The sequence below is a fragment of the Aquarana catesbeiana genome, linkage group LG07, assembly GCF_042186555.1.
Source record: "Aquarana catesbeiana isolate 2022-GZ linkage group LG07, ASM4218655v1, whole genome shotgun sequence".
NCBI lineage: Eukaryota > Metazoa > Chordata > Amphibia > Anura > Ranidae > Aquarana > Aquarana catesbeiana.
The window spans coordinates 43,569,973-43,587,157 of record NC_133330.1 but is presented as its reverse complement, the minus strand read 5'-3'; the positions used below and the strand labels follow the sequence as shown (position 1 = coordinate 43,587,157).

At 42.7% G+C, this 17,185-nt stretch overlaps 1 protein-coding gene across 20 annotated transcripts in view; it reads left to right on the top strand.

Annotated features, from left to right (window-relative positions):
- The window catches only part of MITF (melanocyte inducing transcription factor), a 367,954-nt gene that overhangs the window by 299,356 nt on the left and 51,413 nt on the right, over positions 1-17,185 (top strand). For 4 of the 20 annotated variants that reach the window (XM_073592113.1, XM_073592112.1, XM_073592111.1 and 1 more), the window contains exon 1: positions 13,996-14,278. The exons of the other annotated variants lie outside the window; for them this stretch is intronic. In XM_073592113.1, the coding sequence (XP_073448214.1) occupies positions 14,246-14,278 (33 nt within the window). In that variant the 5' untranslated portion in view covers positions 13,996-14,245. Of the gene's footprint in view, positions 1-13,995; positions 14,279-17,185 lie in introns of those variants that run through there. 20 annotated transcript variants of the gene reach the window in all.

The following is a 17,185-nucleotide window of genomic DNA, read 5'->3' as shown; positions in this document are numbered from 1 at the left end:
TTCAGCGGGCTGGTTTAGGCTACAAATGATCTAAAGACTGGCTGGATAAAATTACAAATCCTTAAATCTTTGGTAAGTAACAATTCATATACATGAAAGATACACTATATTACCAAAAGTATTGGGACACCTACCTTTACACGCACATGAACTTTAATGTCATCCCAGTCTTAGTCCATAGAGTTCGATATTGAGTTGGCCCACCCTTTGCAGCTATCAACTCTTCTGGGAAAGCTGTCCATAATGTTCAGAAAAGTCTATGGGAATGTTTGACCAATCTTCCAGAAGCGCATTTGTGAAGTCAGGCACAGATGTTGGACGAAAAGGCCTGGCTCACAGTCTCCGCGCTAATTCATTCCAAAGGTGTTCTATCAGGTTGAGGTCAGGACTCTGTGCAGGCCAGTCAAGTTCCTCCACCCCACTCACTCATCCATGTTTTTATGGACCTTGCTTTGTGCACTGGTCCAAATCATTTGGTGGAGGGGGGATTATGGTGTGGGGTTGTTTTTTCAGGGGTTGGGCTTGTGCCCTTAGTTCCAGGGAAGGCAACTCTTAAGGCGTCAGCACACCAAGACATTTTGGACAATTTAATGCTCCCAACTTTGTGGGAACAGTTTGGGGATGGCCCCTTCCTGTTCCAACGTGACTTCGCACCAGTGCACAATGGAAGGTCCATAAAGACATGGATGAGCGAGTTTGGGGTGGAGGAACTTGACTGGCCTGCACAGAGTCATGACCTTAACCCCATAGAACACCTTTGGGATGAATTAGAGTGGAGACTGTGAGCCAGGCCTTCTCATCCAACATCAATGCCTGACCTCACAAGTGAACTTCTGGAAGAATGGTCATACATTCCCATAGACACACTCCTAAACCTTGTGGACAGCCTTCCCAGAAGAGTTGAAGCTGTTATAGCTGCAAAGGGTGGGCCAACTCAATATTGAACCCTATGGACGAAGACTGGGCTGCCTTTAAAGTTCATGTGCGTTTAAAGGCAGGCGTCCCAATACTTTGGGTACTATTGTGTATAAATATATATAATATTTTTTCAGCCACTGCAACTACTGTAGTCAGAAGACTAAATATTTATTTGCTGTCATGCAACATGCGTATATAGATGGGTGAGAGAATTCTAGCGGACTGTGACTCTTGCCCTGGACAGAAGGAGCCCATTATTCTCTGTTTGGTTGACCCTTTAGTCGTCACTAGTCAGCACTTTGTGGAGTATCATTTTAAATGATTGTGAACTCACTCGTGTTTTCCATTAGAACCTTTCCAATTGTGAAAGAAAAAAAACCATTTATGATTTCTGAGTTACTGCTGTCAAAAATAGGTCCAGTCTGGGAGAGAACAGTTAAAAATAACTTAAAGGTCAAAAGCTTTGCCTATGGATTTTGCTTCAATAACAATCCCAACATTGTTAACGTATAATTATATGTTTTATCATATATTATTGGATTCCCAGACAGAGAAAGTATTGTCTTATAGAAAAGAGTTCAGTCAATGTCAGATAATTTAAAAGACTTGAGTCTGATTTTATTTCACATTATGTATTTAGTCCATATAATTAAAGTAAAAGTAAAATACTTAAATTAAAAGTAAAATACAATAAAGTACTGCAGCAAGTTCTTTCTTCATGCTGTCCCTATACACGATATTACCAAAAGTATTGGGACAACTGCCTTTACACGCACATGAACTTTAATGGCATCCCCGTCTTAGTCCGTAGGGTTCAATATTGAGTTGGCCCACCCTTTGCAGCTATAACAGCTTCAACTCTTCTGGGAAGGCTGTCCACAAGGTTTAGGAGTGTGTCTATGGGAATGTTTGACCATTCTTCCAGAAGAGCATTTGTGAGGTCAGGCGTTTATGTCGACGAGAAGGCCTGGCTAGCAGTCTCCACTCTAATTCATCCCAAAGGTGTTCTATTGGGTTGAGGTCAGGACTCTGTGTAGGCCAGTCAAGTTCCTCCACCCCAAACTTGCTGTTTGGGTTTTTTTAAAAAAAATTAACTTTCATACTCACCTCAATGCTGCAGGAACCGTATGATACTGCAGCTGTCCCACATTGACTCTAAGACTGAGAACTGAGTCATCACATGACCACTGACCGCTCAGTTCTTGGTCTGCTCAGAGCAGAGAGCAGTGACTATCAGCTACTGCTATCTGCTATCCCCTTCCAGTACTCACTGGAGTGTAGGGCAGGAAAAGTGGCAGAGGCAGCTGGTCGTGTGCTGAGAGGTGGATAAAAAAAAGAAGAATAGGCCTTTTATTATGACATGCCACAGTGACATCACAAGACCAGAGTGCCTGGTAAACATGTTTCACCCTGCTCCTTAATCATTACACAGGTAAGTAAAGATGATGCACCTTAGGTGGGGCTGTTTAAAGCGGAGTTCCACACAAAAATGTAACTTCCGCTTTTCGGAATCCTCCCCCCCTCCGGTGTCACATTTGGCACCTTTCAGGGGGGAGGGGGGAGCAAATACCTGTCTAATACATGTATTTTGCTCCCACTTCTGGGCATAGATACCCACGCAACCTGCGGGTATCTACGCCACTTCCAGTCCCCCCCTGCTGTCTTCCGGGAGACACACCGGTCCCAGGAGACAGCAGGGACTAGTGGGAATGTGCAGCGTGAGTTGCGCATGCGTAGTAGGGAACCAGGAAGTGAAGCTGAAGATGGCGGCGGCAGCACCCGAGAGCCGAGGGACAGATCGGCTTTGGGTGCCGACATCGCGGGCACCCTGGACAGGTAAGTGTCCATATTTTAAAAGTCAGCAGCTGCAGTTATTTGTAGCTGCTCACTTTCAAAAAAAAAAAAAAAATCTGCGGAACTCCGTTTTAAGGAACATCATTTTTACTTACCTATGTAATGATTAAAGCGGGGGTCCACCTATCTATCGTTTTTTTTTTTTTTGAGTTCATTCACAAACTTTTCTTCTCAGCATTAAATACTCACATATTGTGTGTAATATGTCCGCCTGTGTCAGATTTCGTCTGAAAGAATAACTTATATTATTCACTGCAGGCGGTTTCCATCTTCATTGTGGGCATTTGAAGCCCACAAGCATTTATTTCCTGGATGTGGTGAATGCTGTGCTCCCAGCATTCACTGCTCATTCCCGCACATGCTCAGTGGCATCCTGGGAAGCCTGAGACGAGCTCCCAGGAGTCTGGGAGAGGCTAGAAACACGCCTACTCCCACGGGAGGAGAACCAGGAAGTGCAAAGAAGAATAGAAAAATAAAAGGTAATTACGGCGATTTAAATTTTTTTAAACGGCATGTCAGCATCTAGGCAAGGAAGAGAATACATACAGATATTGTTCAAAATTTGGGTGGAACCCCGCTTTAAGCACTCAGAGTACTGTGAGACGCGTCTACCAGGCACTCTGGTCTTGTGGTGTCACTGTGGGATGTCATAATAAAGGATTATGGATTTTGGATTACAATCATGGTGTGCAGCCTATTCTTCTTTTTGTATCTGATTGTGGAGGCGAGCACCCACCAGTTCCATCAGGCTTCTTCATCTCACCTGGAGCAGTGAGCCTTTCTTGTCTTATCTGCTGAGAGGTGGAGCCAGCTGTTAATCAGGTTGCTGGGGGGATACTTCCCGAGCCTGGAGCGCCTTTTCTAAGTCAGTTGAAAGCTGACATTAGTCCATTTTCAGCTGACTCTGGGTCACAGGAAAGCAAAAGTAAGTGCACTCCTGTGATCCACAAGAGAAGTAAGCAAAAAGAGCTCCTTTAAAAGGAAAAAGAAGGGCCTTTTACTTAAAAAAAAGTTGGCTTTGGTTTCAGGGGGTGTTTTGTTGGGCTGCATCTGTTCTTGGGGCTGCCTGTTTTTTCACAGTATGCCACTGCATTGTTCAAAAGAAACAAAAACTAAGTACAAGAATAATGTGCATCTAAAAATCCTCAAATAATATCAGTCACATTTACTGCACCATCCTATAATCATAGTAAAAATAAAAGTTAGGCATATGCCAGTTGGGACCTATTATCCTCAATGAAACCTGCCCTGCTGATAGCCAATTGTACTTCTGTATCACCTGGAGTATCTTAAAGAGGACCTTCACCCCCCCTCTCCAAAAAAAGAAGAAGAAAAGTTCAGCAGCTACAAATGTTGTAGCTGCTGACTTGTAGCCTCCCTGGCGGTTTTCCCGAGTGTGGCTCGGGGTTAAAATTCAGGACCATTAGCGGTAACCCCGAGCCACACTCGGGATTACATCGCAGGATCCTGGTGTGGCTTTACTTACCTTGTCCCCGGGATCCTGCGATGTCCCCCGCTGTGTCTGCATGCTCTGTCCTCCTCCGAAGCCTCTCCGTGCCAGGCTCCGTTCCCTCTGAGCGGCGCGACGCACGGGGGCAGAGCCTGGCGGCAAATTCAAAAAAGTGTAAAATCATAACACATACAGTACTGTAATCTTACAGATTACAGTACTGTATGAAATGATTTCACACCTCATGCTCCCCTAGCACCATTAACGGGCAACCCAGAATTCACCCCGGGTCTTAACCCTCAAAGATTATTATGGTGGACCAATAAGGGCTTGATTCGTATAGCCGACTTATGTGACCATAGAGGTATACTATCGAAGCAATTCCTTATAGAAAAATACCAATTACCTAACACAAAACTCTATCATTACGTCCAAATAGTACATTTCCTGAAAACTCTACAGCGTAAAGCTGACATTATGACGTTCACTCCAATGGAATATTTATGCAGGTCCTTCGATAAACATAAAGGTCACATATCTAACATTTATGGTATTTTTTCCTCCAAGTCAGAAAAATTGTTTTACATGCAAAAGTGGGAACAAGATATAGAGGAAACGATGGAAATGGACACGTGGTATAATACGGCCCAATTGGCCTCAAAAGGTTATATAAATACCTCCCTAATAGAGGCGAATTATAAAGTCTTATTACGGTGGTATATGGTCCTGGCGAGAATCGCTACATACATTCCCGGTGCATCTCCATTGTGCTTTAGGGGGTGTGAAGGGGAGGGCACGATATATCAAGGTTAGAAGGTATTGGATACGCATCTACAATTTTATTTACTCATTGACCCAAGTTAACCTAACCAAATCCCCACAACAGGCTCTACTGGGATGTCCAGTGGAAGGCGTGCCTCGATACACGAAAAAACTCATATCCTTTGTCTTCACAGCAGCTAGAATTGCGATTGCTAGATCCTGGAGAAGACCTCTGATCCCATTTGAACTGGTAAAAGCTAAACTGACATGGATCATGATTAATGAACGCCTGTCGGCGATTCTATTGGATAAACAACGGGTTTTCGACAGGATTTGGGAACCATGGTTAACATACCTATCTGTGGGCTTCGATAGTTAATGGATTTAAGAAAAATTTCCTAGGGGTGCACTCAACCCCAACCCTTCCCCCTATTTCTTCTTTTCTTCTTTTTCTGCTCCCTTGCTCCTTAATTTTCCCTCTCTCCACATTTATTAGTTCACGTAGGTTCTCCTGTCTGGTGTTGTTGCCCTCGCAACATTAGCAAAACATCAAGAAGCGATAGTAGCATTGCTGCTTGTAAGTGGGGGGGGTTGGGGGGTCGGAAGCCTCTCGTCCGCAGAATTGATCCCATGCGGGGTAGACGGGCGGGCTCCTGGCGCCACGGCCTCTCTACAAAGAATACATAAGTGATAAGGTAACGAGTCTAAGGCACTAAAATATAAGGACAGACAGATGTAGAACTGATATACTCACCAGTAAAAATGTTACATTTTGCTATATGTATTGTGTGTAGGCCATGTTGGCTGAGCTTTGTTCTTCTAATCTTTTCTACATTGTTGTTTATATTTGAGAAATATGTATTGTATATTTTTCATACACTATATTCAATAAAAATATTGGAAAGAAATGATTTCACATCCCTTTTGTCCCCAGTGCTTTGGCCCATGCCCTGCATGCAGTTTTATGTTATATATACTGTTCTTTCTGCCTGGAAACTGGAGATTGTCCATAGCAACCAAAAAGTGTCCCTTTACATCAAAAGTGGCTTTAGACCAGCTAGAAAACAGCGATAGTAAATTAGAACACTTGCAGAATTGAGCGATAGTGAATTGTGGGGAAATTTATTTTATTATTAATTTTTTTTTTTTAATTATTTATTTTTATTTATTATATTATAATTTATGTTTTTGTGTTTCAAACTTTATCATACCCGGGATATCTACTAGACTCTTGTTTGGACAGATTTAAGTGTGTTATAGTTAAGAATTACAGACCTACAATATAAAACGCCAAATTTCAATGCAAAATAATTGTACCGCTTTCAGCACCTAAAATCCGAAATAATCATACCGCCAGGGAGGTTAATAAAAGGACACTTACCTGTCCAGGGATCCAGCACTGTCCTCACCCAGGCCAGTTCTTTGCTGCACCTCGGGTCTCCAGCGTCACCATGTCTAGTGTGGAAATCCGGCTGTGACGCCGCAAGGCCCACTGCGCATGTGCAAGTCACTCAGCACCTTTAATGTGTCCCAGAGGGCTGCAGGCAAGGGGGGGAGAGAAGGGCCTTGGCAATCCGAGCAGAAGTGGTAGCGGGTACCTATCAAAACTAGGTACCCACTCCCACCTAAAAATTATAGAGGAAGGGGGGCAGGCAGAAAAGCAGAACTTCACCCAAAATATGAAGCCCGCTGTTGGCTGACATCACAGAGCCGGTCCAGGCTCGGGCAAGATCGCGACAATGGAGTTGGGATCCGCCCACATGCCTGGACCAGCAGCTGGCTCAGCATCTTAGCGAGCCGCTGGGAGCCTGAGCTGGCCACTCTGGTCCCCTCCACAGCCCAAGGCTCCAGTGAGCGGGGGCAGGGCTGCTGATAAGGCGGTACAACCAGTCCTGTTGTACTGGGCCCAGGCCCCATCAGCTAAACAGGGGGGCCCAAGGCAGCTTTATTGTTCATTTCTGCCTAATGACTAAATGTATTTTACTAGACCATACGCCCCTTCCTACATGCTTACCAGGGCTTTAATTACACTTCCTTGGGCCCCATCATATCAACAGTGGGGCCCAGAAGGTGGGAGCAGAGGAGGAATTTTTTTTTTAATTTTTGGAGTGTAGGTGGAAAAAGTCAGTGCTGCTTTTCAGCTGCACCCCAGGGGGGTAGGTGGGGTGTAGGCATGGTTGGGGGGCCCTTTCAGGAGTGCTGTATGAGGCCCCATGATTTCTAACAGCGGCCCAGAGTGCGGAGGGGGGGTCAGAGCAGAGAGCCGCTGACTGATAGTCAGCGGCTCTCTGCTCAAGGGACAGATGCAGCATCCACCTAGGTAAGTATGATTCTAAAAAAACAAACCCATACTTCTCTTCTAATGCATTTTCTACAATAAGGTAAAAAAACATTCTGCAAGCAGCTCCCTCCAGCCCACCCTTATACTTATCTGAGCCCGATCTCTATCTAGCACTGTGCACCAGAACAGAGGCTTGTTTGGCTCTCTCCCTCCTCACTGACTCAGACACAGCAGCAGGAGCCATTGGCTTCTGCTGCTGTCAATCACAGCCAGTGAGGAGGGAGTGGGGGTGGGACCAAGCCAATGGACACAGAGAGTGGGGCTCTGGAGTGAGCACGCACAAGTGCCCCCATAGCAAGCAGCTTGCATTGTGGGGCACTCAGTGGGGGATGGCAAGGAGCCAGAAGCGCTGGCGGGGGACCCTGAGAAGAGGAGGATCAGAGCTGCTCTGTGCAAAACCATTACACAGAGCAGGTAAGTATAACATGTTTGGTATTTTAATTTAAAAATGGAGCATTTACAATCATTTTAATCATGACCCTTTGAAAACAGCTGAATTGGAAATTGCTGTACTCTTGTCTATAGCCTGCATTTCATTTAGCTCAGACTGATTCAAACCATGACAAGCTGCAGCCGGTTATTTAAAGCGGACCTTCAGTCATTTTGTCATCTTTCCATCTATTAAATCTTCTGCCCTTGTTGTTTTCTGCCAGTAAATACCGTATAAAACCCACTTTCTGTTTCTTGTCTGGTCATAGGCCCAGGCTTCTTATTACATCATGCACAGCTCTCTCTCTCACTCTCGTGAGAGTTTGCCAGGAAGGGAGGGGGGGATGAGTCATAAGAGGCCCAATGGGAGCTGCAGAGCTGGAGGTGTGCCTCTGTGTGTCTGTGTAAATCCAGGAAGTGAACAGGCAGCAGCGTCAGCTGCCCACAGTTAAAATGGATGCAGCCAGACTCAGCGGAGGGAGATTTCTGCAGCATATTTGGCAAGTACAGAATCACAGTATATATAAAATAAAATACAAAGTGGTTGGAGGGAAGCTTCAGAATGGCAAAGATGTTTTTATTACAAATTATGTGAGCAGACTGCAGTTCCTCTTTAAAACTAAACTCCAGGCAGATATACCTGTACGGTGAGGGAAAAAAGTATTTGATCCCCTGCTGATTTTGAACATTTGCCCACTGACAAAGAAATTATCAGTCTATAATTTTATTGGTAGGTTTATTTTAACAGTGGAATATTTGACTCCTTCGCAAAACATGACTCAGTACTTGGTGGTAAAACCCTTGTTGGCAGTCACAGAGGTCAGACGTTTCTTGTAGTTGGCCACCAGGTTTGCACACATCTCAGGAGGGATTTTGTCCCACAAATCCTTACAGATCCTCTCCAAGTCATTAAGGTTTCGTTCAAGGCTGACGTTTGGTAACTGGAGTCTTCAGCTCCCTCCACATATTTTCTATGGGATTAAGGTCTGGAGACTCAGGGACATAGCTAAGGGGGGGGGGTGGGGTATTGGGGGTTGAAACCCCCCAGAGCATCAGTGCAGAAGTAGTAACATTATGTACGCTTCAACTACATCGCCGCACTCGGCAGGCACTGACTCACACACGCTGTTGTTGTGTGCTGCCTGAGCCTGCTGTTACACCGTCCGACCACCGGGATGCGCCGGCCCGGGCCGTTGGGCTGAGCGAGGCTCTGTCAGCAGGGAGGGGCGGGGCCGGGAGCTCCATTGATGCTCTGACCCTGCCCCGCCCATGTAGCCTGTATGTGCTCAGATGCGCGGAGCAGAGGGGAGCTGAGAGTGCCTCCCCTGTACATCTGAAAGCCCCACCATGGACCACTTAGAGCCCCGCCCACGAACTGCTGAAAGCCCCGCCCCCTACAGCAGAAAGCCCCATCCCCAGACCTCTGAGAGCGGGAGGTGAGCCGGCTGGCCAGGTAGGTCTTTCTGCTAATAGTTACACACTGCCTGTAGACAGTAGACTCACTGTTATGCTACGTCATTTCCCGCAGTCTCTGGTCATTTCCTGTAGTCGCAGCCGCAGTCTCTGGTCATTCCCTGTAGTTGCAGTCTCTGGTCATTCCCTGTAGTTGCAGTCTCTGGTCATTCCCTGTAGTTGCAGTCTCTGGTCATTTCCTGTAGTTGCAGTCTCTGGTCATTCCCTGTAGTTGCAGTCTCTGGTCATTCCCTGTAGTTGCAGTCTCTGGTCATTCCCTGTAGTTGCAGTCTCTGGTCATTTCCTGTAGTTGCAGTCTCTGGTCATTCCCTGTAGTCGCAGCCGCATTCTCTGGTAATTTCCTGTAGTCACATCCGCAGTCTCTAGTTTTCTCCTGTAATCCATCTGCAGTCTCTGATTATCTGTGCATTTGGCTTGAGGCTGCTGTGACATCAATGGGCAAGTTTAATGGCGGTACCGTGAAGCTAAGCATTGATGTCACGGCAATGTGTAGTCAATGATGCAGCTGCTATGTTTATTCAAAGGTAGGTGTTCATGGGGTGGTTCTGTTTAATCATCCCCTTTGAGTCCTCGTTCACATTGACTGCGGCTTTGAAATCTTGCAACTGCATCTGAAATCGCATATTTTCAAAGCCGCATGTGAGCGCAACTTCAGGTGTGACTTGGAAGACATCTGTGCGGCTTCATGTACAGATGTCTATGCAAGTCGCACCTGAAATCACCATAAGTAGTGCACAAACTACTTTTTCAAATCAGTGCGGTATTTGATTACAGTGCACCACCCTGGAATAGGCAGTCCAGTGGCAGAGAGCATTGATCCGTCAGGTTTCTTTTCGTTTTTCGTTCAGCCAGTACCAGGCCTTAGACTGGACAATAGCCAACCTCACTGGGCAATGTTCATAAAAACTGGAAGAAGGCATAACTGAAATCAGGTTAGATTTTCAAGAGGATCTGTGAATAATTAAAGTTAAGGATGTGATTGCTTACTGTGAGCAACACATAGCTTTTCCTTTTTCCAGTCTTAATGAATTTGGCGCAATTTGTTTTGTTTAAAAATACTTTTACTTAGTACCTGCTGCTGAACCCCCCCCCCCCCAGAACAAAAAAATTAACAACGGCCCTGTACTGGCTAGGCCACTCCAAGACCTTAATGTGCCTCTTCTTGAGCCACTCCTTTGTTGTCTCTGCCATGTGTTTTGGGTCATTGTCATGGTGGAATACCCATCCACGGGCCATGCTCTGGCTGAAAGAAGGAGGTTCTCACATAAGATTTGATGGTACATGGCCCCGTCCATCTTCCCTTTGATGTGGTGAAGTTGTCCTGTCCCCTTAGCAGAAAAACACCTCCAAAGCATAATGTTTCCACCTCCATGTTTGTTGGTAGGGATGGTGTTCTTGGGGTCATAGGCAGCATTCCTCCTCCTCCTCCAAACAGAGCGAGTTGAGTTAATGCCAAAGAGCTTGATTTTGCTCTCATCTGACCACAGCACTTTCACCCAGTTCTCCTCTGAATCATTCAGATGTTCATTAGCAAACTTCAGACGGACCTGTACATGTGCTTTCTTGAGCAGGGGGACCTTGCGGGCTCTGCAGGATTTCAGTCCTTCACTGTGTAGTGTGTCACCAATTGTTTTCTTGGTGACTATGGTCCCAGCTTCCTTGAGATCATTGACAAGATTCTCCTGTGTAGTTCTGAGCGGACTCCTCACCGTCCTCATGATCATTGAAATTCCACAAGGTGAGACCTTTCATGGAGCCCCCAGACCAAGGGAGATTGACAGTTATTTTGTGTTTCTTCCATTGGGAATAATCGCACCAACTGTGGTCACCCTCTCACCAAGATGCTTGGCGATGGTCTTGTAGCCCATTCCAGCCTTGTGTAGGTCTACAATCTTCTCCCTGACATCCTTGGACAGCTATTTGGTCTTGGTCATGGTGGAAAGATCGGAATCTGATTGATTGCTTCTGTGGCAGGGTGGCAAGACGATTTAAATCAAGATTTAAATCATGATTTAAATCACTAGTAAAAAGGCTTGATTTAAATACACATTTTTAAAGAGCCACTGTCATCTCTGTCCCGCAGCGGCTCCTCCTCTGACCCGCTGTTGACTCGACGACAGTCCCATTCACTTTAATGGGACGGCTGGTGATGCGGCAGTAGGTGAGTGGATGCCGGCTAACAGGCGTTGACATGATTGATCTGAAATGACAGGTGCTCTTTAAATGTAAAGCCTTATTCTTGCTGGGAGTTAGAATCTTTAATATATGCAAACAAAATGAAGGTTTCCTATTTAGAATAATAAGCTGTCAGGTTAGTAAAACAATAAGATCAGAACTGATTCAGTCATACAGTTTGTAGTGTACAGAGATTTGCAAAACAGTGGGATAAAGGAATATTCCTGAACTTTGCTTTATCTCATGGTTACTGTGAAATTGTATGAATGCATCAATGCAATGTATGTTATCTCAGCTTGCAGAGCTTGGATTCATTGAATAAGTTTACTAAAAATGAAAATTTTTAATATACAGCCTTTTCTACATAACTAAGCTCAATTTCATGCTGAATAAACTAAATGATTACTGTAACCTATATAGAAAACCATCTTTAGATACATTTTTACTCCAAAAGCATTTTATTAAAATAAATTTGATAAAAATAAAAAAATCTGATTTAAATAAAAAAAATCTGATTTTTTTTATTTTATTTTTTTTTTTTAAATCATTGATTTTTATCTACCCTGTTCTGTGGACAGGTGTCTTTTATACTTGTAACAAGCTGAGGTTCGGAGCACTCCCTTTAAGAGAGTGCTCCTAATCTCAGCTTGTTACCTGTATAGAAGACACCTGGGAGCCAGAAATCTTGCTGATTGATAGGGGGATCAAATACTTATTTCACTCATTAAAATGCAAATCAATTTTTAACGTTTTTCTGGATATTTTTGTTGTTATTCTGTCTCTCACTGTTAAAATAAACCTACTATTAAAATTATAGACTGATCATTTCTTTGTCAGTGGTTAAACGTACAAAATCAGCAGGGGATCACATACTTTTTTCCCTCACTGTGTAAAGTATATTTAATTGATTTTGTTCTAATGTGAGCAGTGCAGATATCTAAATTTGGCTTGGTATGAATCTACTACAAAGCAGATCTCGGAGAGGGTGAGGGAGAGGCAGCACTAGGAGCCAGTCAGGTGTGCTGCAGTGCAAGAAGCACCCTGATAGGAGAAGAAAATAGTGGTAAGCTTCCTAAGGTCTATACATAGGGAACCCAAGCCACATCCCAAATTAGTAGAGAAAAATGGAAGAGGGTGCCCCAAGGATTGTATGGGCAAGGGATAAGGCCAAGTAGAGAAGTAACTTATTATTATATTATTATTATACAGGATTTATATAGTGCCAACAGTTTATGCAGCACTTTACAATATAAAAGAGATAATACAGTTATAATTCAATAAAATACAAGAGGATTAAGAGGGCCCTGCTCAGAAGAGCTTACAATCTAATAGGGTGGGGCAGGTGGTACAAAAGGCTGTAACTGTGGGGAATGAGCTGATGGAAATGGTAGAAGATTAGTTGGAGACGTGATAGGCTTTCCTGAAGAGATGAGTTTTCAGGGATCGTCTGAAGGTAGCAAGATTAGGGGATAGCCGGACTGGTGGAGGTAGCGAGTTCCAGAGGATGGGAGAGGCTCTGGAGAAATCCTGGAGATGAGTATGAGAGGAGGAGACGAGAGAGCTTGAGACTAGGAGGTCTTGAGAAGAGTGGAGAGGACTATTTGGGTGATATTTGGAGACAAGATTGGTGATGTAGCTCGGGGCAGAGTTGTGAATGGCTTTGTATGTTGTGGTTAGTATTTTGAATTTAATTTCGCTGGGTGATTGGGTGCCAGTGTAGGGATTGGAGGAGAGGACTGACTTAGTTAGTTACTTCTCTACTTGGCCTTATCCCTTGCCCATACAATCCCAGGGCACCCTCATCCTTTTTTTTCTCTGATAGGAGAAGAGACAGCAAAATCACTGAGAGATGTGCTCATCGGTAAGCTGCTTCGTTTTTTATTGGCCAGTCACAGGTTGAAGGAGGTTGGCTGTAAGTGAAAGTGAAACTGCAGCAGGGAAATATCACGTTCCCTTCTCTGTTAGATGGGACTGTGCTGTGGGGCAGTGCCGTGTAAATCTCAGAACTGGATGGAGAAAAATACAACAGGTAAAACAGCCTTTTTTAGCAGTTTTCCCCGGAGTGCCGCTTTAATTTGAACAGCCTGTCAGCAAAGGTGTCCGAAATGTGCGCTCACTTAAAATACGCAACAGCGGCTCTTTAACATTAATACAACGCCAACAGCGGTGCACGCTTAAATGAGATGAAAGCGTATCTTTTTTTACAAATGTGTGCATCTCCTCGAAAAAAAAAAAAAAATCATAACCAAAAATGACCTTAAGTGGGGCGAATGAATAGTTAGAGTAGCCAGCGATAACATCTAACACAGTGACATACACAGGGCCATCGAGGAGCCATCTCCAATGTATGGAAGGCAGACACGTGTACGGGAGACTCATGCGTAGCCATCCCAATGCCATGTCTGCTTTCTTTAAGAAACGAACACAACAACTTTTAACCTTATGGGTTAGAAAGACAGACCATCGTCTATCGGCAGCACTGGAACAAAAGATGAATAGACGAAACGCCCCGAGCGGTTTTGTCAATTTTGACTTTGATAGCATGCCCTCCTTAAAAGAGGTCCTTTTATGTTTATGAAAAAGAATGACGTCAAAGTCGTCAGAAAAAATAGTATCCAGATAAATGGCAACACTTTCCTGGCTCCCAAAAAGCCCCTTCTATGAGCTGTTTGTTTCTTTACACGCGTAACTAATTAGCTTAGCTTATTATAAGCCCTAGATAGCTGTAATGAAGGTTCTAGTGCGCACTTAGCAAAACTTGTTGGTGGAAGTTGAATAAAGCAGCTCGAGAGATAAAGATAATCAAATTTGGTGATTTTAAGCTACAACCGTTGGACTGTAGCATGCTGGAAATGCTTGACTATAACCATTACCAGGTGGGATTTAATTATTTACTTTTTTTTTTTTTTTTTAATATATTCAGTAATGGGTTCTTATTCTTAAGTGCAAGTTCTGAAATGCAATAGCTCATGGCAACCAATCAGAATTCATCCTTCATCAAACCAGGCCGATATTATTTCTGATACATTGCTATAGATTGCTGCACTTAAAAATAAGCAATTTTGAACAATAGTGATAGTTTTTGAAATCTATTTTTACAAAATGAGTCTGTTTTTATTATCGGGCTTCATGTACGCAGGTCGTTTCAAAACCCCTCCTGAACGATTTAACTTGACTGTAACCGGCGTTTAAAAACGTCCGTTTTGCCATGTTTACATGCCGCGTTTAGCCGCATTTGCGCTTAGAAGCGTATTTTTTTTTGTGCAAATTGTTAAAACTGAAAAAGCGCCTGTAAATGAAACGCGGCTAAAAGTGAGTTACCACGTTTACACGCGGTGACAGGTATTTGGCGTTTCAAATACCTCTGAACATCCGTACTGAACGCATTTTTTTTTGCTTTCCAAAAAATGCTTCTAAACTCAACTGCCTAGAAACGACTATAAACAACCCTGTGTACATGTACTGATAAGATAACAGAGGAGAGATTGGGGATCCGGTGTACATGTACTGATAAGATAACAGAGGCGAGATTGGGGATCCGGTGTACATGTACTGATAAGATAACATAGAGGAGAGATTGGGGATCCTGTGTACATGTACTGATAAGATAACATAGAGGAGAGATTGGGGATCCTGTGTACATGTACTGATAAGATAACATAGAGGAGAAATTGGGGATCCTGTGTACATGTACTGATAAGATAACATGGAGGAGAAATTGGGGATCCAGTGTACATGTACTGATAAGATAACATAGAGGAGAAATTGGGGATCCTGTGTACATGTACTGATAAGATAACATAGAGGAGAAATTGGGGATCCTGTGTACATGTACTGATAAGATAACATAGAGGAGAAATTGGGGATCCTGTGTACATGTACTGATAAGATAACATAGAGGAGAGATTGGGGATCCAGTGTACATGTACTGATAAGATAACATAGAGGAGAAATTGGGGATCCTGTGTACATGTACTGATAAGATAACATAGAGGAGAAATTGGGGATCCTGTGTACATGTACTGATAAGATAACATAGAGGAGAGTTCAGGGGCAACTGAAACAAACGCCCAACTGATCGGTAAACGTCCGTTTACCACCAGCAGTGTACATGAGGCCCAATGGCCCGTACACACGATCTGAATATCGTAAGTCAAGGCGTACAACCTTTTTCGCTTAATAGTCGCAAGTATAAATTGAATAGGTAAATAGTCATGAAAATTCTCGTAGAAAAAAAAAAAAATCGGAAGTGATGTCATGTGTTGTAATGTATTTGTATTGTATTTTCGGACGACAACTATACTGACTAAATGAAAATCGTACGATCTGGTATGGTACAAGGAACATTTTCGAGCTTGTCTGGTCCAATAATATCGGATGAACTGTTGTGATCGGCTCTCGAAAGTAGTGTACACACACTCCGAAAATCGTACGATTCTTCCTCGGACGACAGTTTTTGTACGATATTCGGATTGTGTGTACAAGCCATAATTATTAGTTTTATTGTAGAAAAATTGTAGCAAAACTTTTTTTTTTTGTTCACAAACTTTTTTATTAGGTACAAAAGGTGGTACAGAGCAAAATGACAAATATCAAGAGAAATACATATTAAAATAGATTGTCTTACAAAAAAATTATGTTTGTGTATACAGAAGTTGTACAATTTTGGTACATACATTTCAAGCTTTTTTATTTTTATTTTAATGAGTATTAGATACAGACAATTAATTATTCCGAGTTAATAAACTGATTTGCGTGAGTGAACCAAGGGTTCCATTTTTTATCAAATATATGTTTTGAATTATTTAGGGTGTGAAATATCTTTTCCATAAGAAGAATATTGTTGATTCTTGTTTTAAGTTCAGATAAGGGTAGTGTGGATGATTTCCAGTGGTATGCAATGAGCCAATGTATGGCAACGCATATTGTGTGGACCAGTCTGAAAAGAATTTAGACCTATGATAGGTGTGAATAAAAGACAGTTGGGAAGAGTGAGACTAACATTGTTTTTTAAATTGTAGCAAAACTTTTGAGTAGTGTAATGGAATATAAATTACATAAGTTACCATTTCCATTTATTAATCTTTTAAGGAGAATGTATCACCAAAAAAAAAAAAAATATATAGCACTTCGTAATACAGTAGCTCACTAATTAGATAAATGACAAGTCGGTCAGTGCATGGATTAAGGTGCAAAGGTATCAATTCTCTAAGCTGTGTGATTTGTGATATATGTTTCCATATGTTTTTTTTTTTCCTCTCTGTGCGTGTTCATGTGTCTATTAGTACATAGGTGTGCTATTGTTATTCCTTTGCAGGTAATAGCTTTTTAACAAAAATTTTGCGCAATGCATGTTTTATATATCGTTCAAAAAATTTTTTTTTTTTTGCCTCAAACATGCTTCTGTCTTCTAGATAACAAACCTTGAATTACTCATTTTTTTTTTACAAAAATAAGTATTTTATTTTAAGGAAAAAAAAGGAATGCATGTCATGATTAGAATAGAAAATTAAAACATTTGACTGATTTATTATGATTATTTTAATACATTAAACTAATTTATTATTATTCATATTATTACTAATACAATTTACTAATTTTACCTATTATTTTTTACTTATTTTTTAATGCTCGAACCTGTTGTGGGTGTAAGTTACATCCCTGGAATCATCTATGGGCTGAAGTATACCTGGTCATGTTCCCTTATGCACAGTGCTGTGGCATATATATGAATCCCAGAACCTGATCTGGTGGGGGGGGGGGGGATGAGAAACTCTGCTCAC